The following is a 23,612-nucleotide window of genomic DNA, read 5'->3' as shown; positions in this document are numbered from 1 at the left end:
AAAGACTAGTGTCATTCTAGGGTCTCAAAAGAAATAAACTAATGGCCTATCCTTTATTTAAGCAAAATACTGTACCTCTAAGTTCTACTGAGAAGAGGGGGCAGTTAGGGGAACGATCTTTGTATCCAAATTATGAAACTTGGAAAGACGCTATATACTTGTACTGATCTTCCAAAAGGGAGTTTCAGCCATAGTGCAGAAGATAAATTTATTTTTTTATTAAATTATTGTGAAAAAAATACTAGACACTTGAACCTGGTCCCCTTACCTTGCTCTTAAGTACTTTATCACTGTCTATGTGTGGGTGCTGGTGAGTCAATTTTCTCTCTGTCTTTTTATATTTGTCCTGGATAACCTCTGTCTTGCCACTTTACCTTGCCATAGATTAGTAATAATTCTGCTGCACTGTCCATAAACATAGCAGGGAACTCAACTATGGCAGCCTACATGCTCATCTCATAATACATTTCCTTTAAATAGCACATAGGAAGTACAACTATAAACAAGTGAGCGCATATTCGATGTTATGACGTTTTAAACTTCAGAACTTGCTATCTTGTTAAAAGAGCTCCAAAATTTAAAGAATCCCACTTTTTTGCCTGGGTAAAATGTTTTGTACAAAAGGCTTGAAAAAAACATTCTGCTGATAGAGAGTTTCCAAAATGCATCAATATGTATTTGCCAAACTGAATAATATACAGTAATTTTAAGGCAGTACTTAGCCAGCATCTACCCCAAACTCTTTTAACGGATACTTTTCTATTAGAGATTCAACTGTATCTGCAAAAAAGTTAAAACCCAGTCATGCACATACAAGAGTATGTGCAAAAATGACTGCTGTGTACCAGGCATCCATAACCTTTAGGAGTTAGTGCAGATGCAAAGATAAGCCTGTATATTTGGTTGGCTGCTGTTTCTTTTAGAGTTTTGCTAAGAAAAAAATGGTCTGATCTACTAGTCGCTGACTGAAAGCATGCTTTTAGAAATATATTGGTAACATTAACCACAACTTAACTGCCTTAATGAGGATATATCTGTTCAATATACAGTATTATCAGTAAAATAAAAATAAACCTTGGAAAATGCTATTCTGGCAGCAAACACAGGGGTTACCATGGTATAATACATAATTTACAAGTGAACAGGAACCAAAATAAAAGACAATTACTTCAACTGTGTTACATAATAATTGTAGAACTGGGCAAACTTAAAAGTAATTCATAATTTTGCAGTTTTGCAAAATTTTCAATTTAAATAAGACATATTTTGGTGGGTAAACATTAAAGATTCTGCAAATTCTGCACTGTTCACATGGGAACCAGCTGTATGCTATTCACCCTAGATCTATTAAAAATGAATATGCAGGGCACTTTGTGTACTTTTAATTGTTTAATATGAATCAAGCAACATCTTGTAAAACCTTGGCATTTCCCCTTACATTTTAGTTACTATAGCTCACAGCAGCACTGCAATAAAACATCAAATATAACGTATTTGAAGAAAACACTACTAAACCAAATCCAGTTGTAAGGGATAGTGTGAGTGGGGTGTGATAACTTTACTGCAATCCAAGCCCCAAATCTTATAATAAGCAGGCTAAAACTCTTGCAGATAAAACACACCTGTGGCTGCCCCTAGCTCAGTGTCATAGAGTTTTTTTTTAAAACTTCTATGAAGCAAGTCATTACCACAGACAGAAGAAGCCATCAGCTGATGAGACCCAGGCACTTTAAACCAGAAAAATGGTAGAGGGGTGAGTAACTAATCTCTGCCCATTCAGCATAACAATGTTTTATGAAGTTGCCTTCGAATTGATTTAGAACCACTTCAGCTATATTTATCTTTCCTGTGCCACTAGTTCAGCAGAGAATTGGGTAGAAAGCTCTGCGCATGCTCCAGGTGGGTTTCGGTACCTGGTAAGTTGAACGGCTTCTGCTGGCGGGTGCATTGTGGGGATGGGTGAAGAGGAGAGGGTGGGGTGGCGCTGGGGGGAAGCGGAGGAGCAGGTGAGGACGGTGTGGAGGATGTCGTAGAGGAAGGGTTGCTGCTGGAATCTGGCTGGTAGGGCACTGGAATGTGGTCCTGGGAAAACAAAAGAGATAACACATTGGGAGGCAGATGAGAGGAGAGCAGACGTACTGTGACAAAAAAGGACAATATTACTAAACGACATCCTTCATAAAACAAATATGTACAGGCATGGCAATAATAACTATTGTGAGGCCTACTAATATTCATGCCGCCTATAATAAAATAAAAGCTCTGTGATTCTTCATGGGTGCTTGGAGAGACACCCTTATTCAAACCTCTAATGTTCCCATCTAATACATGCATCCCCTTTTGAGAAACCATTGACTTGGTGGAACCAATCAGTGAACTATGACACCTAGGAAACATAATATATGCACTATCGTTTTTGGTTCCTAATGAACTCCCTTCAATGTTTCAGTGAAGGATTCACTTTAAGTTTGGTTAATAAATCCTTTTTCAACATGACAATCTATATGGTCCTAGACTCATTATTTCTCTATCCCACACATTTTCTCAGCTTTAATTGTCCTCCCCCTCACCAGTGTTTGTTTTGTTATTATCTCATTTTATTTATATGTAAAGATACAATGCCTAAAATCTCTACATACCATCTGGAAAGAGAGGGTTAGCAGATGGCTCTGCAGTCATACAGTTACTTTGTACCATGAAAGATGTGAACATTGTGCCCTCAGCACAACCCCTTCACCCACGAAGCTCACAATATTAGGAGTACACCCTAGTCCTTGTAACCCTTATCACATTCCACAAAAAGTCCTTTTTCAGATAGTTACCTCAAGCAGGGAATTGCCTCTTGTACCTCCATAGAATTCCAACTAATAACACAGTTATAGTTTCAAGCATTGCGAATAACATGCATTTATAGAGTTAAAGGGCCTCAATCATAAATTATGAAAGTAAGCTTTTGAGGTTCATGATCAATCATTCTTACTGTTCTAGAAATGTTGGTGAAGGAACTGAAATGTCTATTTTTCAAATATATGTCAATAATCAAGATAGTATAAAGAATCTACTAAATGGCTATTGCAGAATGTTTAATTTTAGTTTCACTAAGGCAAGCACAACTTACAGTATAGTTGAAGTTATTATGCCTTTGAAAAACATAATGTGTAATGAACCCGCAAGTACATGTGCCAGCCAAAGCTCTCCTTAGTGCTGTTTCTATACAGTTTCACAGTTATGCTATAAAAACTCCCTGGATTTCCATGTGCAATAAAGCTATTGTATTGCCAGAATCCCACCTCTCAGCTGCAGTGCCATCTTAAGAGCATTAAAGGGCCCCGGGCAATACAGTACACTGGGGCTCCGCCTACGCAATCACCCACGAGAAAAAAATGCAAATTATCGATAAGGCGATATTTATTGGCACAGCAGTGCCAGGCTAATGACAGCTTCCAAGTTTGGTGCCTGGGTCTGGTAAACACAGACTTGACTGCCCTGTGTGTGCTTGTTTCCAAGTGGCCTGACAGCAGTGCAGGGTAAGATCCCCGTAGCGATCACTGCTGGTTTCCGTTACTTACAATGCTGGCTGATGCCTGCATCTGAAGCCGATTAACGAAACGGCTCAGGGTGCTGACATCGGGGGATCCCTGAAAAGGTAAGTGTCCTTATATTAAGAGTCAGCAGCTACAGTATTTGACTTTTTCTTTCCAGACTGGAGCTACTCTTAAGGACAACACCTGGTGTGGACATTACACACTTTCAGATTCCATAAACTATGTTTTATTAAAGTGGCTGTACACCTGAAAAACCAAACACAAACAAAACATTAAATCTAATAAATAACAAGGTCTATGCACAAATCATCTATGCATAGTACAGATGAAGGAAGAACAGCCTGTCATCTGTAATCCTCCCCTTTCTAATGACTGAAAAAACCCAACGCCATGAAACAAATGGTGACAGTCTGTGCAATGAGACACATGAATGAGCCTGTGGGAACAGGGCATGTCTTCTGCTGCTCTGCACCTTACTGGGACTGAGATTGGAACCTGCAGTGTTTACTTTCTCTATCCTCCCCCTCACCTCTGGATCTATCCAGGTACAAAGCACACTGAAATTCTTACATGGCATATTTGCAGCAGAGAGAGAGACAGACAGAGAGACAGAGACAGTGAGAGTGGCAGAGAGAGAGAGACAGTGGGAGATAGAGAGAGTGCGAGAGAGAGAGACAGACAGAGAGACAGAGACAGTGAGAGTGGCAGAGAGAGAGGGAGATCGAGAGAGAGACAAACAGACAGAGAGACAGTGAGAGTGGCAGAGAGAGAGAGAGAGAGACAGTTGGAGACAGAGAGAGAGACAGACAGAGACAGAGACAGTGAGAGCCGGCAGTGAGAGAGAGACAAACACAGAGCGAGAGACAGATAGAGAGAGAGAGAGAGAGAGACAGTGAGAGACAGACAGAGACTGACCAAGAGAGTGAGAGACAGAGAGAGACAGACAGTGACAGAAAGATAGACAGTGAGACAGAGAGACAGACCGAGAGAGTGAGAGACAGAGAGAAGAGAAGAGGAAACTCCAAATCCTACTGGGAGAAGAGGAGCCAATGATAAAAATAGCTGCACAATATGTGACAGCGTGTCACAGACTGAGAGGGACACGAAAAACTGAGCACTTAAAAATCCTTTACATGGACCCACGCCCCATTCCCCTTTATATTACCCATTACCCCCCCCCCCCCCCAAACTCAACTGCTTTGGCAATGCAAAAATGTATTTGGTCCTGCCAATAAAGCTTATTTGAATTGAATTGAATTGACAGAGAGAGAGAGAGAGAGAGAGAGAGACAGACACAGAGAAAGAGAGAGAGACAGACACAGAGAAAGAGAGAGAGCGAGAGAGAGACAGTAAGAGACATACACAGGGAAAGAGAGAGAGAGAGAGAGAAAGACAGTGAGAGACAGACACAGAGAAAGAGAGAGAGACAGACACAGAGAAAGAGAGAGAGAGAGAGAGACAGTAAGAGACATACACAGGGAAAGAGAAAGAGAGAGAGAGAAAGACAGTGAGAGACAGACAGAGAGAGAGAGATACAGTGAGAGACAGACAGAGACAGACAGAGAGACTGAGAGACAGACAGAGACAGAGAGACAGACAAACAGAGAGAGAGTGAGAGAGAGAAAGAACGAGAGAGAGAGACAGTGAGAGGCAGACAGAGAGAGACACGGTGAGAAAGAGAAATACAGACAGAGAGAGAGAGACAGACAGATAGAAAGACAGAGTGAGAGAGAGAAAGACAGTGAGACACAGAGAGAAACAGAGAGAGAGTGAATAAGTGACAATGAGAGGCAGATAGGGACACAGGGACAGAGAGAGAAAGAGAAGCAGACAGAAAGACAGAGAGAGAGAGACAGACAGACAGAAAGAAAAAGAGAGAGACAGACAGAGAGACATTGAGAGGAATAGAGACAGACAGAGGGAGAGAGAGACACAGAGAAAGACAAGGAGAAAGAGAAAGTTTGAGACACAGTGAAAAACACAGAGAGAGAGAGAGAGAGAAACAGAGAGCAAGTGTGTGAGAGAGAGAGTGACAAACAGAAAGAAACAGAGGGACCGTAAAAGACAGAGACAGACAGACAGACAGACAGAAAGAGAGAGAGAGAAAGAGACAGAGAGTGAGAGACAGAGGGAGAGAGAGAGCAAGAGACAGGAAGACAGAGAGAGAGAAAGAGACAGAGAGTGAGAGACAGAGAAAGAGAGAGACACACACACAGTCAGTGAGTCAGCGAGAGACACAGCAGAGATTAGAGAGAGAGAGACCCAATGTATAAGTGGGAGAGGGACACTGTGGTGTTAGCTCTAACCCCCCCCCCCCAAGCGCTTTGGTACTATGCCACACCCCCCGGTTCAGCAGATTTATGAAAGATACAGATAAGATGTGATTTAGGTTATAACAACATTATCCACTAAACTATACAAAAAAAAAAAAATGGTGTTTCAGGCATTTGGGTTTACAACCTCTTTAAGTCAAGAATATTTAATTTATTTTTAAGTTTGTATACAGGTTGTTTTTTAAAAGTGGTATTAAACCCTGCTTGTCTATAATTTTAGTAGTAGCCAGCAACGTCACGGATGCATGTGAAATGTGCTCTCTATGGACGATTTGCCATCCATTGAGAAAGCTGTGCCATGACTTGTACATGGGAGTGACATCATCACAGCTTAAATATTTAATATGCCAAGAGCCCACAAACCCAGAAGGAAGACCTGGTGAAGATGGAAGCCCGGTCAGTGGTGAAAGGGTGCCACTGGAGGGCTTTGTTTTAAGTTAAGTCTTTCATATTGTGCTAGTATGTGATGCATACTCGCACATCATGCTCTTAAATTGCAGAAGGGGAAATTTGGGGGGGGCTTTTTTAATAATTTCCAAACTTGCTATATTGGTTACTAGTTTACCATTGGGAAATGACCATCTACTTGCCACATCTGGGCATCTGGTAGGTTTTGTAGATGGAACAAAACCAACCACCCATACCTACATTACCTACTATGTACAGGGGGTTTTGAAAATTCTAATGCTTAATAATAGGGGGCTGCACATTTACTGTCCTTCTGCAGTATAAATACCAGGCCACATACTTAGCTTTCTGAATTGGTATTCTCATGTTTTTTCAAATTTTCAACTCCTTTCCAGAAAAATAATTAACCACTTAAGCCCCGGAGGATTTTCCTGCTAAACGAGTAGGGGGTATTTTGCGATTCGGCACTGCGTGATTTTAACGGACAATTGCGCGGTCGTGCAACGCTGTACCTAAACAAATTTGACGTCCTTTTTTTCACACAAACAGAGCTTTCTTTTGGTGGTATTTGATCACCTGTGCGCTTTTTACTTTTTGCGCTATAAACAAAAAAAGAGCGTAAATTTTGCAAAAATAACAATATTTTTCACATTTTTTTATATGAAATTCCCCCCCAAAAAAATGTAAAAATCAAAATTTTTTAACATTTTCGGCCAATTTGTTTTATCCTACCTATGTTTGGTAAAAAAAATCGCAAAAAGCGTATTTTTATTGGTTTGCGCAAAAGTTATCGCGTTTACTAACAAAGGGAGAGATTTTTGTCATTTTTGTTGTTTTTTTTTTTAACGTGTAATGGTGGCGATCTGCGATTTTTTTGCGGTACTGCGACATTGCGGCGGACAGATCTGACCCTTGACTGACATTTATGACACTTTTGGGGGTACCAGTGACATTTCTACACTAATCAGTGCTATATATATGCACTGTTACTGTAAAAATACACTGGTAGTGAAGGGGTTAACTTTATTTGGGAGGGAGGGGCTGTGTGTGTCCCTAGGGGCGTGCTTTCTACTGTGATTGGCTGTGGCTTGAGGTGTAAGGACACTGATCAACGGATCTACATAGTAGATCCGTCTGATCAGTGTTTTTACACCGAGGAGAATGACAGGTGGCTTGTTTACACAAGCCGCCTGACTTTCTCCCTCTCCCCCGACGATCGCCGAGTAACCGGCGGACATCGGGTCCGCCAGTCACACGCGCGGGGGGGTTCGTGACCGCGCGGGAGCTCGCCTCCGCGGGCGCGCGCTCGTTCCCCAGACCCTCCCAGGCTAGTGACGTTAATTAACGGCAAGCGGTTAAGCAAGTTTTCTAATGCAGACACCCCTGTCAAAAATCAAGGTCAACATTTAAACTCACTTTTCTCTACTGTATTCAAGCAAAACAGCTTGGTTTTTAAATAGCCCCACCATGTGTTCTCCCAGCCTCATCAGCTACTTGTGTCAGGCCTGACTGGTTTGCAGTGCTGCCCCTTCCTCTCTTAACCTTTTGCCCACTGGGCACTTTTAGCCTGTTCCTGCCCAGGCCAATTTCCAGCTTTCAGTCACACTGTCACAATTTGAATGACAATTGCCCGGTCATGCAACACTGTACCCAAACAACATTTTTATAGTTTTTTTTTCACACAAATAGAGCTTTCTTTTTGTGGCATTTAATCACCACTGTTTTTTTTATTTTTTGCTACATAAATTAATAAGCCCTAGAATTTTGCAAATAGGTAATTCTTCTCCTTCACTGATGTGCGCTGATGAGGCTGCACTGATAAGCACTAATAGGCTGCCCTAATGGGCAATGATGTGGTGAAACTAATGGGCATTGATGGGCACTGATAGGCTGCACTGATGGGCACTGCAAAGGTGACACTAGTGGGCACTTATGAGGAGGCACTGATGAGGCTGCAATGATGGGCACTGATAGGCAGCACTGATGGGCATCGGTAGACATCATTGATGGGCACGGATGAACACTAGTGGGTGGCACTGATGGGCACTGATAGGCGGCACTGGTATGTGGCACTGATAGTTGACACTGATGAGGAGGCCCTGGTGGGCACTGATTGGCAGCACTGGTGGGCACTGATTGGCAGCACTGGTGGGCACAGATTGGCAGAACTGGTGGGCACAGATTGGCAGCACTGGTGGGCACTGTTGGGACTGCATTGATAATCAGGACACTGGTAATCAGTGCCCTGATTATCAGTGTAGATGTCCCTTTTAGAGAAGCTGGTTATCGGCTCTCTTCTCCTCTCCTCATGCTGTCAGCGTGAGGAAAACAGTGCAGATAATCGACTTATTTCTTTTGATATCCATGATCAGCTGTGATTGGACACAGCTGATCAGGTGGTAAAGACCTGCTGATTGACTCTTTGTCTCAATATGTGATCAGCAGTGTCCTCCAGACACTGTGATCGCAGATCGCACCGCTTGCTCCCCGAAGCGGGTGCACAGCGGTCGCACAGCGGGCGCGATCATGGAACAGCATCCCAGAACTAGACAACCGTGCTGTATTATTAGCCGAGCCATTATTTAGCTATAGCGAAGTCAGCAAGTGGTTATGGAAGTAAACCCTCCTATCATTTTCAGCCAAGGAAGCTGCCATCTTGGTCTCTGATCTTCAACTGCCATGATGCTGCACATGTGATCAGTTATGACACCAGTCAGCCTTCCCGGCATTCCGGGAATGTAACTGTTTTTTAAACTTCTAAATCAATGGGTTTACTTTCACTTTAACCTGAATAATGTATTTTTAGCGGGGACACTGACCTCAATACAAACCTAATAGAGGTTATAACCCTTCCTTTACTGTAACACTATATAGATAGAGGTATACATTGATGGTCTTTTAATGCTTATATAACTAGTGTAAATTGGGGCAGTTTTTATCTTTGCTTTCATTTATTTTGACGTTGCATCTCTCTTTTATGGTTATAACCAGATCTATGAGATTGTTAGCTCATATCTTGTTCCTAAATGATTCTCTAAACAAGGCTTTCAGCTGAGAAAGGAATTTTGTGCATTGAAAACTTGCTGTAATTTCTACTAAAGCTAATCATTGTAGGCCAACACCAAACCACACAGTAAAGAGGAACTAAACCTTTCTATCCTTTAAGGGGGAGCACTGTAGACATTTGGCTTCTTGTCCTGCTCCTCACTGACACTGCAGTGTCACTCCTGACATAAATAACAGGCAGTTAGGAGGTGACATCTCATCTCCTTTCCACCACAAGTGACCCGTTTCATAGGGGCAGCAAACATAGCTGCATGTCTGAACCCTTTCGGCCTATCATTCCCTCCTCAGAGCCCTTTCAGAACCCTGTAGTTCCATGAACCCTACAGAGCCCACCTGCCATCTCTTCATTCCTCCATCCCACTGACAAAGATGCCAATCAGGAACATTTTTTCCTTCACGTGACGCCATTGATGCAAGGATGTATTTTCCTTTCACTGACACCACCAGTGTTGGGCCATTTTTTTTCTTTCAAGTGACCTCACCAACTCAGGGACATTTTTTCCTTCTAGTGACACCCCCAACACAAGTACAATGTTTTCTTTCAGTGACTTCCTCAACATAGGGACTGTTTTGCTTTCAATGACACCACCCATACAGGGACATTTTTTCCTTGCAGTGACACCACTCCTTATTGTAATACAGTGATACCTCAGTTCACGAATGCTTCTGTTCACGAACATCTCGGTTCACGAACAGAAAAATTCATAAAAATATGCTCCGGTTCACGAACTCTGCTTCGGTTCACGACCAGGAGCCGCGGCCATTTTAATGCTATTTCCAGGCTGTCACATGGTCGTGACTTCCTGTAGGAAGATCGTGGAGAGAAGAAGAGACACAGAAAGAAGTACTGTGAGTACTGTGAAGACACTTTTTGCTTTTTGGTGTGCTTTTTAGCAAATACAGTACTGTACTGTACAATACTGTACAGAACTTCTGTACAATACTGTACTTACTGTATTGAATTTCACAGCCTCCCACCTGCCTTCCTCCATGCCAGAAGTCATCTCAAGCAAGGTTAGTGTTCTCTCTTTATACATTACTATACTGTACTAATGTGTATTGTAATTTGTTTCATATTTTTTGTGCTTCAAAAACCAAAAAAAAAAGGTCAGAACGGATTAACCGGATTTACATTGAACCCTATGGGAAAATGTGCCTCGGTTCACGACCAATTCGGTTTGCGACCAGAGTCAGTTCACGAATTAAGTTTGTGAACCGAGGTATCACTGTACCACTGAAACATGGACTATTGTTTTCATTAGTGACACCACTGACACAGGGGTAATTTTTATTTTTAGTGACACTACCAATGTTTGGACATTTTTTCCATCCAGTGACATCACTGACACAAGGAAATTTATTCCTTCCAGTGACACTGCTGATGCAGGATTATTTTTTCTTTGCCACTGTTAGCCCTATATTAGTGCACCAATTTTAAACTCTTCAGTTTGGTGCAGTGTACCATAATTATTGGTACTATTTCAACGCATGCTGCAAACATTACACACATTACATACCTTTCATTGTGTGCTGCTGTTAGCCTTATCCCCTCCTCCACCTGGAGGGTGGAGGCGGGCACAGTTTGCCATCTTTGCCTTTGGCACTGGATAATCTTATCTTGGCAATGATGCCAGACATTTGATGGCTTGACAGTTCAATTGAGAGCACAAGAAACTGTGACAGTTATAATTGACAGCATGCCTTAAATGTAACTGTTTTGGGAAACAGTTAAATCGATGGGTTTAGTTCTGCTTTAAGTCGATTCATAAAGTATCTATTTTTGGAGACTAATTCGCTCAACATGTAATACAAACACAAGAATGCCACAGGATTGTGTTTTGGATATATGATTACAAACTAAGTTGCTTTGAGTATTAGTGCCTCCCCCTACTATTTTCTCTTTTTGCAAACACTTTGATTATTAACTTTAGCTTATTTTTTTTGTTATCACAGTTCTGTAGTTTTCAATTGGGTGGGCAAGCAGAAAAGAAAGATTTAAGAGTTTTGAAATCTGGAGGCTAGAGACAGAAGCTAAAAGAGACAACATATTCAGATAACGGGTAATATGGTATGAAGGCACTGGAAAGTACAGTGCTTCCGATCGTGATATGACCATGAGTCGTATTTTACATTATAAATAGGAAAAACATGCAGTAATTGCCATGACTGGCACAAAGCAAATGAATGTAATGCAATCAGCCCTACGTTTCCTGTTATCTGTTGCGTGGTGTGGATGTGCGTATTTATCATTTGTCCCTGACTCTATTTATCTGTACAAATGGATTATTATCTGTGCCAGGCCTGTACATTCTCCAGCACGTATATCCATATGCATTTGCTATTGATGCTGATAATAGATATAAACATGATCAGCTCACAAGGCTTTCTAGATTAATCCCCTCTTTGCTATACCTTACTAACTAAACCAAGACTTACACCAAAAAAACAAATAAACTTCTTCTAAAAGAGAAATTACTTCTAAATGTCATTTTGCAGGTAGGGCATGTAGATGATTTTCTCACCTATTTTTGTACCTTTACTTAATTATCTAACACAATTATCAGTAAAATTGTTGAATATTACTGTAGGTCCAAAGCTGTGTGTTTTAAGTCAGCAGAGACCATATAATACTTAGATATCCTGTCATCAATATAGAAGTGGCTATTAAAGTGGACTATCAATTAGCACAACGGCCAACTGAAGGAACTTACACCACAAGCTGCTGATTCCAAGATAGCAATTTAGCATTGTCTGTAGTGATGAGCCGAACTGTCCTGGGTCCAGTTTGGCAGAGGTTTGCTGAACTTCAAAGAAGTTGGATGCCAAACCTCATTAAAATCAATGGGAGCAAAATTTGTCAAATTCAAAATGCCCATTTTCTGGGCTGATGATATTCAAGCGGATGTCAAGAAATAACATGTGGAGTGAGCCACTGCCAGGACAAGGTCACCTAGCATCCAGGGCAAAGATGCCATGCCCTCTGTCCCCCCCCCCCCAAAAAGTGAACACTAATTTTCACACTTACTTTCTAAGCATAATTTCCCTTTGCAAGTCAACACCCCCCCCCCCAAGTAATACCCCCTCTTTGAATATAAACCCCCCCTCCCAGCTCAAAACCTTTTCCTCCCCCACTACCCCCCCCCCCTACTAGCACAAATCCCCCCCCCCCTAAATCCCCTCTCCTCTGACTTATTCTCCTTCCCCCAAAAAAATTGCCCTGCTAACACAAATCCCCCCCCAAATTTCCCCTCTGAGCATAAATTTCCCACCCCCCTCCAAATCCACCTCTCCTAGCACAAATTCCCCTAAATTCCCTCTTCTAGCACTTATCCTCCCAATCATCCTTACTAGCAAACTGCCCCCCAACCCCCTTTACTAACAGAAATCCACTCCCCCTCAAACATCCCCTTTGAGCATAAATCCTCTCCACCGCCTCCAAATCCCCCACTCACAGAACAACCCCCCCCCCCAATCCCCTTTACTAACGCTAACCCTCACCCCCTCTAGCACAAATCCCTTCAATCATCCCTACTAGCACAAATGGTCCCCCTCAAATCCCCCGTCCTAACAGAAATCCACTCCTCTAGTAAAAATCCCCCCCCTTCCTAATCACCCAGCCGAGCCCAAGTAAAATGTATGTGCTACACTTTATAAAATAATCCAATCACACAGATCAAAATCATATAAGTGAATAATATGGTAATCTCATAGTATGAATTAATAAAATAAGCTCCTAAACAGACTCGCAGATGTCCCACCTGTCACGATGACATCACAGCCCCACTCAGTTTTGATGGAGTGATAATTTTAGCTGAATATTTGTGAATGGGCGTTGTCACTATTTTATTTATTTATATTATGAGATTAACATATTATTCACAGTATTCTATTTCTTTATCCACATGACTGGAGTATTTTATCACGTATGGCACATACATTTTATTTATTATATTTATTTTCCCTTTTTTATGTGTTATTTTTCTTTTCACGAGTATTTTTGTGATATAAGAATTTAGATAGAATTTATGTAGAAAAGTGCTGCACTATTATTTAGAGATTTTTCTGTTTTGAGTTGGTGATAAATCAAAGGTGCTAGTTTTTTCTTTTGCACATTGATGTTAGTGGATATCTGGAGGTGAGAGCATTGGCTCAGTGACTTGGAAAATATAAGTGCTATTGATCTCTTATCATTTTGAGATCATCTTTGTCTGGAAAGAGGCTGTTTAAGCACTTTGGCGAACTTTGTGTGATACGAGCACTTTTTTTTAGACGAGCACCATTGACTTTATTTTCTTTTATGAATGAATTTTCCATGAACTTTGATTGATGAACTTTATGCAATTACTTTATTTGCACATTGACATATGAAGACGTTTATTTACTAGTTTTTATGATAAAAATGGTTTATATTGTATTGTAATGTTTTTCATAAGGCAGAGTCTGGTATGGATTATAAAGGGGAAAAATAAAAAGGCACGAGAACCCTCCAAAAATCCATACCAAACCCTTAATCTGAGCATGCAGCCTGGTTGGAGTGCCTTAAAAACCAAGGCATTGCATGTCTGTATTTCTGTAAAAACCTGCCTTATAAAAATACTATTTAGGCTCCAATGCACATGATAATGCAACAGGCAATAGCACACTATTCACATGTTGGTGCATTGGCGTTGAATTTGCATGAGCCCTTACCTAAGCATTATTTCAATTTAGAAAGGTTCATGCATAAAGCACCAGATACATTGTATAAGGCCTTTTTTATACTTAGTACTCCAGTAAAAATGACTATTATGCATGGATTGATTAGCATGTATCCACTTACGTTTCTAGTCTGCACATCCACTCTTCAATTTTGTAAAAGCTAAATGAAAAATATCTATTTGTGTAGCTTAATTTAATAGCAAAAACGTTAAAAGTTTATTTTGAGGCATGTATGGTGGCTTACCTTGTTTATTTTGTTGGTTTTGGGAAGGGTTTGGCTGACATGGAGGTCTGAATACCGTGGAGGTTTTCTCAAGGGATTGTTGATGTCACATGGTACAGATTCAGTCCTAACTAGCCGCGCTGAAATTAGAGAAAAAATTTAATTTTTTTGTTAAACTGATGCTGGGTGAAAGTTGTTCTATTGTGGTAAAGATAACTCGGACAATAAAAAAAAAAAAAACAGTGCAAATGGCAAATGTGATCTTTTTGCTTTTTCTTTAGAGGTTTTAGAAGCCTTTTCATTCACTCCAAAATCTGCCAGAATATGGGTCAACATCAGAAGTATCTACATCAATTAGAGAAACTAGACTAAAAACAAGAGAAACTACAGCTTATATACCAGTGGTGAAACAAAAGCCATGGTAGCCTATGCAGCTGTCATGCAACCTGGGGGTTGATGTCGGTCCCATGATGAGTGCCATTGAGGCGATTTAGAGCTTCAGATCTTCTTCTTTAAACATAGGAAGTCTTTGGGCATGTAAAGATAACACAAACCCAGTGGTGTATCAATAAGGTTTGCAGAGATTTCTGTTGACACTGTCCCTCTATGCCCCCTGTGACATTTCCAGCCAAGAAGAGATGACATCAGACATACAGGAGGAGACTTCAGAATAATTGCCACTAGTTACAGGTCCCCTTTGCAGGCTGTGCTGTAAGGGAAATTTGTTTAGTTGTCATAGTAGTGTCGATTTTTTGGTCTTAGAGCTTCAGGTCTTCTTGGCCAGCACTGATATTAACCCTGTATGCCTAATGCAGTCTTACTCAGGCTGTACAAATCCCACAGTGTCTCCCCAGCTAAAAACCGACAGGTGTTATCAGTTCTGAAAAAATAACCCTACAATTTAAAAAAATTTGTATTAGACTAGAGTAAATGTTGGCAGTTACCCTAAAATTGTGTCATAATATCAAATATTATGATTGTTATTATTGCTACTACAAATTGATTTAATTTATTTAATTTTTACTCTCTACAACCCTACCTCTTCCAGCACTTGCTTGCTGTGATGTTGAAAGGGGTGGGAGGGCTTAGAATTTACACTTTGAGATGCTGAAAAAGACTTGTGAGTTACTGAGGACAGAAGAGTAAGCTGGAATATAAAAGTGATTGAAAAGGTAATATATTTTTAAAATAACAAATATGTTATATTTACCTGCTCCGTGCAATGGTTTTGCAGCTCTGATCCTCTTCTGGGCGCTTCTGGCTCTTCACTGCTTCCCAAGCCAATCGTTACGGAGGCACTCATGCAGGCTTGTTCCTGAGCCAAGCTCTCTGTGTTCATTGGCACACACAGTACGGCTTAGCCCTGCCCCCCCCCCCTCAACACACACACACTCTCTGCTTACAGGCTGTGATTGACAGCAACCTCCATGTCCAGTGAGAAGAAAGAGGAGAGAGAGAGAGAGAGAGAGCGAGAGAGACGCTGCTCTTGGGCACAATGCTGAATCAAGATCAGGCTCAGATAGGTATTTAGGGGTGCTGGGGTAGCTGAACACAGAAGGTTTTTTACCCTAATGCCGAGAACGAATTAGGGTAATAAAAACTTCTGCCTTTACAACCATTTGAATGGTAAAAGTTAATTCCCTGCAATGATGTCCTCTTCTTCCCTGACAATTTCTGTCCCCAGCTCTGATCCCTATTAGTGTACTGACCAAGATGACAATTCTTTCTAACTTTCTTTGAATTAGACAACATTTATGACAGTAGAGAGGACACTGGGTGGTCGCATCAATATTTGCAATGAGGGCTTGTGATCTGTAGTTATGCCTCTGGTATATACAGTTCATTCACAAAGTATATATTTAATGGGTTTGGTGTTGTCACCTGTAGCTCTACTGCCATTGGATTAGTCCAGAAAAAGCCCTGTTCAGTGTTTCATTGTCAAAGTACATTATTGCCACACTATTGAAATACTGTGTACCACCTCAGCTTTTACCTATTCATAAAATATGTTTCATAATATTTTATTTTTTTATAAAAAATTAGGAATAAAAGATGTTAAAAAAGGGAAAAAGCTAAACACACAGCTGTGGAAAAATCCCATGGTTTAAGTTCTCTCTTCCCACTCCTATGTAATGGCACTAGGTGCCTAAGTGGTCAATCACCAAGCACAAAAACATTAAAGGAACGGAAGAATGAAAGTCATATAAATCCTATGCCTAAAGTATTGGGTATCCCAGCAGCCAAATGGAGCAGTAGAGGGGCAAAGGGAAAGGGCATATAGACAATTTGCAGGCATCTACTAGTGTGAACCTGTTGCATTTACCTGCATTAGCATAACACATATACTCTTCAAAAGAAAAACAAGAATATGACTTCAAAGCAAGATCTGTTTGTTTCATTTGTCATTCTTAACAGTAGAACTGACACTTACCCCCTCGGTGTATGATTAGTAAATGACATGGAGGAGCCTCTTTGGTGCATTTATTGTGGCACTTTAATCTAATAAGAAGAAAGAAAAAAACAGAAACATTAAATATATATAGCATTAAAAAAATAAATAAAAAAAAAGCAGAACACTGGTAATCTTGCAGAGGATACTAAACCTTGTGTATCTCCATATTAAGAATTGCTAGTGTTATTGTGGCATGTTCTCCAACCACCAATCAGATTCAAACCTACCCAGCTGAATTCTGAAAATCTGATTGGAAGCTGTAGTGTCACCTTTTAATACTGATACACTGATATACAAGGCCAGGGTTGAGCCATCCTCTCCTGCATAGCACACTTTATTTCCCAATAGCGTCAGAATTCAGTAGCCTGAACGTACAGGTATCCCATCCTAATTTATGCTGACAATAAAATATGATTCATTCACTATTCACATTTGAGAATAAATGATATACATATTTCTAATCTCAGTGGAGAATAGTGAATAAATATGAGCTACAGGATACATTTCAAAAAACTGTTCCACAGAATCATTTTGTAGAAAAAGTAATGCTGTACACAGTAACCAATCTTTTTTTGTCATATTTCCAATTCAGGCTAGAAAATGAAAGCAAATATCCCAACAACATTACTTCATTTCTTAACATTCAAAGTCACCTGCAGAACAGCATTCATGAACATTCTCCATTTTAACTCACAAACTGGGTGTTTGCACAAAGTAATGCCAGCTGAAAAATTATGGGTTAGAAATAAATGCGGAATTTCCAGCTAAAAGAGGGTCTATAGGATAAAAGTATAATTTTAGATCTCATTTTCCATCTATCTTTGAGGTGCCCCAACTTGACTGACTAACTGTTATCTGCTCAAATGTAATATAACATGGGTGTGAAATTAACAGAAGTTTTAAATTAAATTCATATTCCGTAGAGGTCAGTTTGAAAAAAGAGCCAGTAGTACCTGAAACACGTCTGAACACCAGATAAGCAAAGGTGTGAGGAGTCACAGGCAGCACTCTTAGAGTCGGTTCACACCACGGCGACTCAAAGTCACCCTGACTTTGAAGTCGCCCGTGCAGCACGACTTCATCGAGGCTTGCAAACGACTTCACTGCACAGCATGGAGCGCTTCTTGACCAAGTCGCCTGACAAGTCGGAGTAGTGTGAACCGGCTCTTAATGGAAGTTTGAATAACAACAGCCGCAGAAAATCCATGAGCCTTGATACACCTTATAAACTGAAAGTTTATGGATGCATTAAACTATTATGATGGAATCAATAAATTAATAATTGCTTCAATATGATGATTTGTACGGTTTCCCTTTCTTTTGTATTTAATTTCAGTTTATGTGTATGTGTTTTCTTTTTGTTCTCCTCATAATTCAGATACTATCTCTGTTGGAGATTACAGGTGATCAGATATTTTAGATTCAGTCAGTCACATTTATAGCAATATCAGCTAAAAACTGTGCTCATGTGTTAGATCTGCAAGTGTATGGCTACATTACTGGGCAGTGCACTAAATGTAGTAAAGACCAATGTATTAAAATCACTAAATGTGTGAATAGCCAAAAAGAGTAGCGATCTCAAGATCCTAAGTGCAAAACGAATCTATGTAGAAAAGGCTATTTTTGCTATGATATTGGTTGGAAGCCATATTGGTGATATTAACTTCCAAGAGAAAGAAATATATATTTTTTCTTGTTAGATAACAATTCATTAGATATACAGTAAAACAGACGAGTGCGCAGATGGGTAAGATATATATAGATTAAAGCAAATTCATTCAATTAATTGCAAGTGACATAACAAGCACTGAAGCAAGTCACATGTTCAATGTGGTATTTGCATCCTTCTAACACATTCTATAATATGCAAATGTTTATTGTTCTATGCAACACAATATAATTAAGGATTAGCATACATAGGCATTTGAGATCAGGTTGTGGTCAGTTTTAGCACATACGCCCCCATAAATGCTTGGACAGCTGTAATATGCAAACAACAAATATCAAATCATGCCAGCCTTTATGCTGACCATACACACTGTAATCTAAAGGAAATTTCAACCAATTCAAGGCCTATTTCAACATACAAGTCAATGAGAATACAAAAGTAGCTTGAAATAATCAATGATTTCAGAGGCATCCTAAACTGATCTGTGAGGCAAGGGGAAAGCATGAGAAAGCAAGCTGCATTTGCCAACTAGCACAAGCTTAGAGCCTGTTGATGCAGGCCCTTAATAAGCTTTTGACTGCAAAATGATTAGATGGGTCAAGGCACCCTACCATCATTAGATTTCACCAATGTGCATTCCTAGCTGAAAGATCTCTTTTAATTTGTGGTGATGATAAAGGTCTTTTTAATCCTTTACCGTTTATCCCTTTATTATTTTTTATTAAAAAAAAACTCCTGTGACGAACCTAAAAACTCAAGAGGAGTATGTCCGTCATATAAGCTTCCCTTGCCTGGTACCAGCACAATCCAAGATCCCTTAGCCCACGCAGTCACTAACCATAACTCAGTGTGGGGTGGTAAGAAGCATAAAACTTTTATTGAAGAACAGACACAAGTATATATCTCTGGGGACAATCCCTCCTCCTTGTTGGCATAGAGACACAGGGTGGGGTAAACTGTACATCCAATACCATAAGGCAAAGGTACAGACAAACGTATATATCTCTGGGGACAATCCCTCCTCCTTGTTGACATAGAGACACAGGGCGGGGTAAACTGTACATCCAATACCATAATGCATAGTTACAGACACAAGTATATATCTCTGGGGACAATCCCTTCTCCTTGTTGGCATAGAGACACAGGGCGGGGTAAACTGTACATCCAATACCATAAGGCACAGGTACAGACACAAGCATATATCTCTGGGGACAATCCCTCCTCCTTGTTGGCATAGAGACAATAGGTGGGGTAAACTGTAAATCCAATAACATAAGAGCCCATTCACACTGCCGCGACTTGTCAGCCTGACAAGCCGCGGTCGGTCGCGGTCCATTGAGTAGTACAGGACCCGTTCTAATAGGAGCGACACAAGTCGCTCCAACTTAGAAAAAGGGTCCTGTACTACTTTGGGGCGACCTCGGAGTGACTTGCATAGACTTCCATTATGTGAAGTCCCTGCCAAAGTCGCGCCAAAGTCGCGGTGCACAGCGGTTCACGCGACTTCACAGGTCGCCCCCCGAAGTCGTGTCGCCTCAGTGTGTGCCGGCTCTGAGGCATAGGTACATTCAAACATTTCAACAAATCTTATAAACAAAAACTAGGCACACAGCCAACTTTGTCAGTGGAAAAGACACTTGGGGAAACTTCCCCCCTCCTCCTCAAACTATACAGCAATAGTCTATGAGACACTCCTAAAATATTCTAGCAATCTGAAAAGGTTTAACTATTTATCTTCATATATTTCTTGAGGGATATTGTTCATAATTATTTCTGTCCCAAGTGAAGGAGCCTCTCCAACTTTCAACACAAACCACACATACAGTATAAGGCCCAGGATAACAGGGGTAACATGAAATGCTGAGTCTGCTGTGGTTGTACTGGGAGTCTGGTTAGGGCAGACCAGACTGGGCTTCTCTGTCACCCTGTGCCCCTAACAGTGCCATCTTAAGATACCTTAAAAGACCCCGGGCAATGCAGTGCACTGGAGCCCTGCCTACACAATCACCGATGAGAATAAAATGCAAATTATCGATAAGGCTATATTGGTACAGCAGTGCCAGGCTAATGACAGCTTCCAAGTTTGGCGGCTGGGTCTGGTGAACACACACACATGGACGGGAGTCAGACTTGACTGTCCTGTGTGTGCCTGTTCCCGTGGAGGCGGACAGGCATTCCTGCAGTTGTGGGCTCCCCCTACATGGCCCAAGTGGCCTGACAGCAGCACAGGGCCGACAGGCGCTTGCCACCTGCTAAGTTCGGCGGTGGGATGCACACGGGAATCGGGACTAATGCTTGGCTGGGCTGGGTCGCTGGACAGGTGGGGCTCCCCGGGCAAGTGGGGTCACCGGGCAACTGCCCAGGCCCAGTGTGCCCGTTCCGTAAGATGGCCCTGGCCCCTAATAGACACAGGGTGACTTACATATAAGAGGGGCCTGGGGAGCTGAACAAGGAGTTTCCTGACCGTGTCGGGCTGCCCTCGTTGGACGCCTAATGTAATAGAGGACACCGGCTACCACTTTGCTGTCCAATTTGGAACCACGCAGGTCGGCGTGTGTTTGGCCCGTTTTACCCTTTGTAAATGTGAGTGCTGTACTTTATTATAATTTCATTAAAACTTATGAGAATATACTGCACTATGAAGGGTTTATTTCATTCTCTTCCTATGAGTGGCTCCTATGAGGTTTACTGTTAAGGTATCAGCTTGGGGAATCACCTGTGTGAAGAGCTGGTGTAGTAGGTCCGGTCCATTTTGTTACCAAGTGTGTTCCAGTCTGAGGACAGCTTAAAGCTCAATACTTCCTATTGTCTGGTAAGCGTGTTTAAACACTCTCTTTGGTGGTGGATCTTCTTCACTATACTACAATTGGTGACAGTGCATCAACACTGGTGGAAATGGACTAATGATGGACTTTTTATAACATTTTAGCGCTACATATTATATATATTTATCTGTTTTCTACATACGATCAGTGTATGATTTGAGTGTAGCTGCTTTTATAAAGATTTTACTGTGAGGTTATCTGCTCACCTTTTATATATATTTTTTAGCGCAACTACATATACCATTTTGTACCTCTTTTATGTTCGCTGACATTAGGACTAGTGATGAACCATATGTTTGGGGTTCAAATTCTGGGTAAGTTCATGAATGAAAGTTCAAGTGCCAAATCCGATCCGCATTGAAGTCAATGAGCCTAATGTTAAAAAATATATTATTGGCCTTTTTCTAGGCTAATAGGTAAGGGATTGGCAAACAAAAGACATTGAGGTTGGGCACTGCCCTAGCAAACAAAAATAAAGCAAAAAAAATTCAGTTTAGATGTGAGCACCAATTTTAATAATGCTTAAAGTGAAACTTTAAAACACAGTTTCTTTAACCACTTGCCAACCAGCCGCCGTAGTTTTACTGTGGCAGGTTGGCTCTTATACGTGAAACGACATACCTGTACGTCACTTCTTGTAATAGATAGTGTGGGGGGGTGCCCGGACTGCCGGAGGTGTGTGGATACAGGTTACGGCCCCAAACACAGACAGTATGCATTCAGGGCCATTCACCCACACCTGCACACCTGATAAATTAGGACCTGTGGTCGTGTTTATACTGTACAGCCGCTGCATCCTCATAAAGTAACAGGAGGCTCCAGCAAACCACTTATTCACACTGTATGGGCCAGAGAACCCATGTGAATGAGCCCTAAAATCTTTAAATTATTTTTTACAGTTTATAAAAATAATTTTTGTACATTTTTTTAAAAAAGTTTTTTTAATGTTTCAAAATATTTTTACAATTTATTTTTACATTTTTAAAATTATTTTTTACATTTTTTTTACAACGTTGTTGGGGGGGGAGGAGTCTTTGGTGACATATCAGGGGTCTAAACAGACCCCTGACATCTCACCTTTGAGACAGAGAAAGGAATTGAGGACACATTCTACAATTCCTTTCTCTGTAGCCTCATCTGCACTGCCGATGAATGAACAGGAAACACCCATGACCATGGCACACCCATGACCATTCATTAATTAAAGGAAGGAGCCGGTAAATGACATATTTACCAGTCCCTCCCACAGCTCTCCATCCTGACAGATTATACTGTGTACCTGCAGCCCCTGGTGGGACAGGGAAGCCAGCAGAGCTGCAGAGGGGCCTGGGCACACGGGGGGGGGGGGGGGTTGGGGGCACACAGGAGGGAATTCGATGTACATAGAGGGAGATTGGTGTGGAGGGATGGGGGTATTATAGGAGCTGTACCCTGTTTGTTTCTCCCTCCAGCAGCTGAAAGCTGGCCGGAGGGAGAGGGGGAGAGACCACCTTTAGCTGCTGCAGAAAGCCGCACACGTTACTGTAATTAACCCCCGCTCCACTGAACTGACCCTCCCTCCCTGTCCAGGCCCCCCCTGTTTACCCAGGCCCCCTACTAGTGGACCGGTGGTACCCTCTGTTGCCGGCCATGCCTTTCTCTATTGGGTCTAATTCTTTAGCCTAGGCAAAAAAATTTAACCTGGAGGGAAGCATCTTCTGTGGTCAGTTGTGTCCCACTGATAGTGAAGTGTTATGTCAATGAAAAGCTTTAGGTTGGCCATTTGGTTGTATAATCTCTTTATATACATATAGTACAAGGGCTGATCGGTATATACAGTAAATGTAGAAGAAAATCAACACATGTGAATTGTATTGACCATGAATTGTATGTGGCCAATTTTAGTTTACCAATTCACTATATACATAAAAGGTACAGTATAATACCTGTCCTAATTCATTCTCAATATGTTCTTCTATTGTGTTAAAAAACAAAGTTGTTTTTTTAGACCCAAGTTCACCCAATAGTAATCACATTAGTGCTCTGCTATAGAAAGTATATGTGATCAAATGGCCATCATTCTGAAATTATATTTTTGTTTTTTTCTGGTTTTGAGTTCTTTACATTACATTCCCAGCTGCTGTGAACTTTGTGAAGGTTATTTTCAAACACAAAACAGAGTCAGGCATCTCAATGATGTCTCTGCAGTACATAGTGAAAAAGACCTATTATTTAGTGGTGTGCTCTTGACTGTTCTTGGCCATTAGATTTATTTGTTAAATCTAAAGTGTGAAGGTGAAAATAAAAGGCAGAAGAAAGACAGAACCAGTCACACATCATATTAGTTATTCGTGCTTCTCTCTACAACACAAATTGATTTATAGAGACAGGCACGCCACATAATTAAATTATTG

At 41.1% G+C, this 23,612-nt stretch overlaps 1 protein-coding gene across 2 annotated transcripts in view; it reads right to left on the bottom strand.

The window, feature by feature from the left end:
* Window positions 1-23,612, bottom strand: part of KSR2 (kinase suppressor of ras 2) — a gene marked incomplete at its 3' end in the record, with an annotated part of 683,082 nt that overhangs the window by 205,288 nt on the left and 454,182 nt on the right. For both annotated transcript variants that reach the window (XM_082252187.1, XM_082252188.1), the window contains exons 8-10: window positions 16,705-16,772; window positions 14,295-14,413; window positions 1,914-2,082 (exon numbers count right to left, since the gene is read on the bottom strand). In XM_082252187.1, coding sequence (XP_082108313.1) covers window positions 1,914-2,082; window positions 14,295-14,413; window positions 16,705-16,772 — 356 coding nt within the window. The remainder of the gene's footprint in view (window positions 1-1,913; window positions 2,083-14,294; window positions 14,414-16,704; window positions 16,773-23,612) is intronic.

This window comes from Pelophylax lessonae (assembly GCF_965119305.1).
Source record: "Pelophylax lessonae genome assembly, chromosome: 1".
NCBI lineage: Eukaryota > Metazoa > Chordata > Amphibia > Anura > Ranidae > Pelophylax > Pelophylax lessonae.
This window is presented reverse-complemented; position numbering and strand designations above follow the sequence as displayed.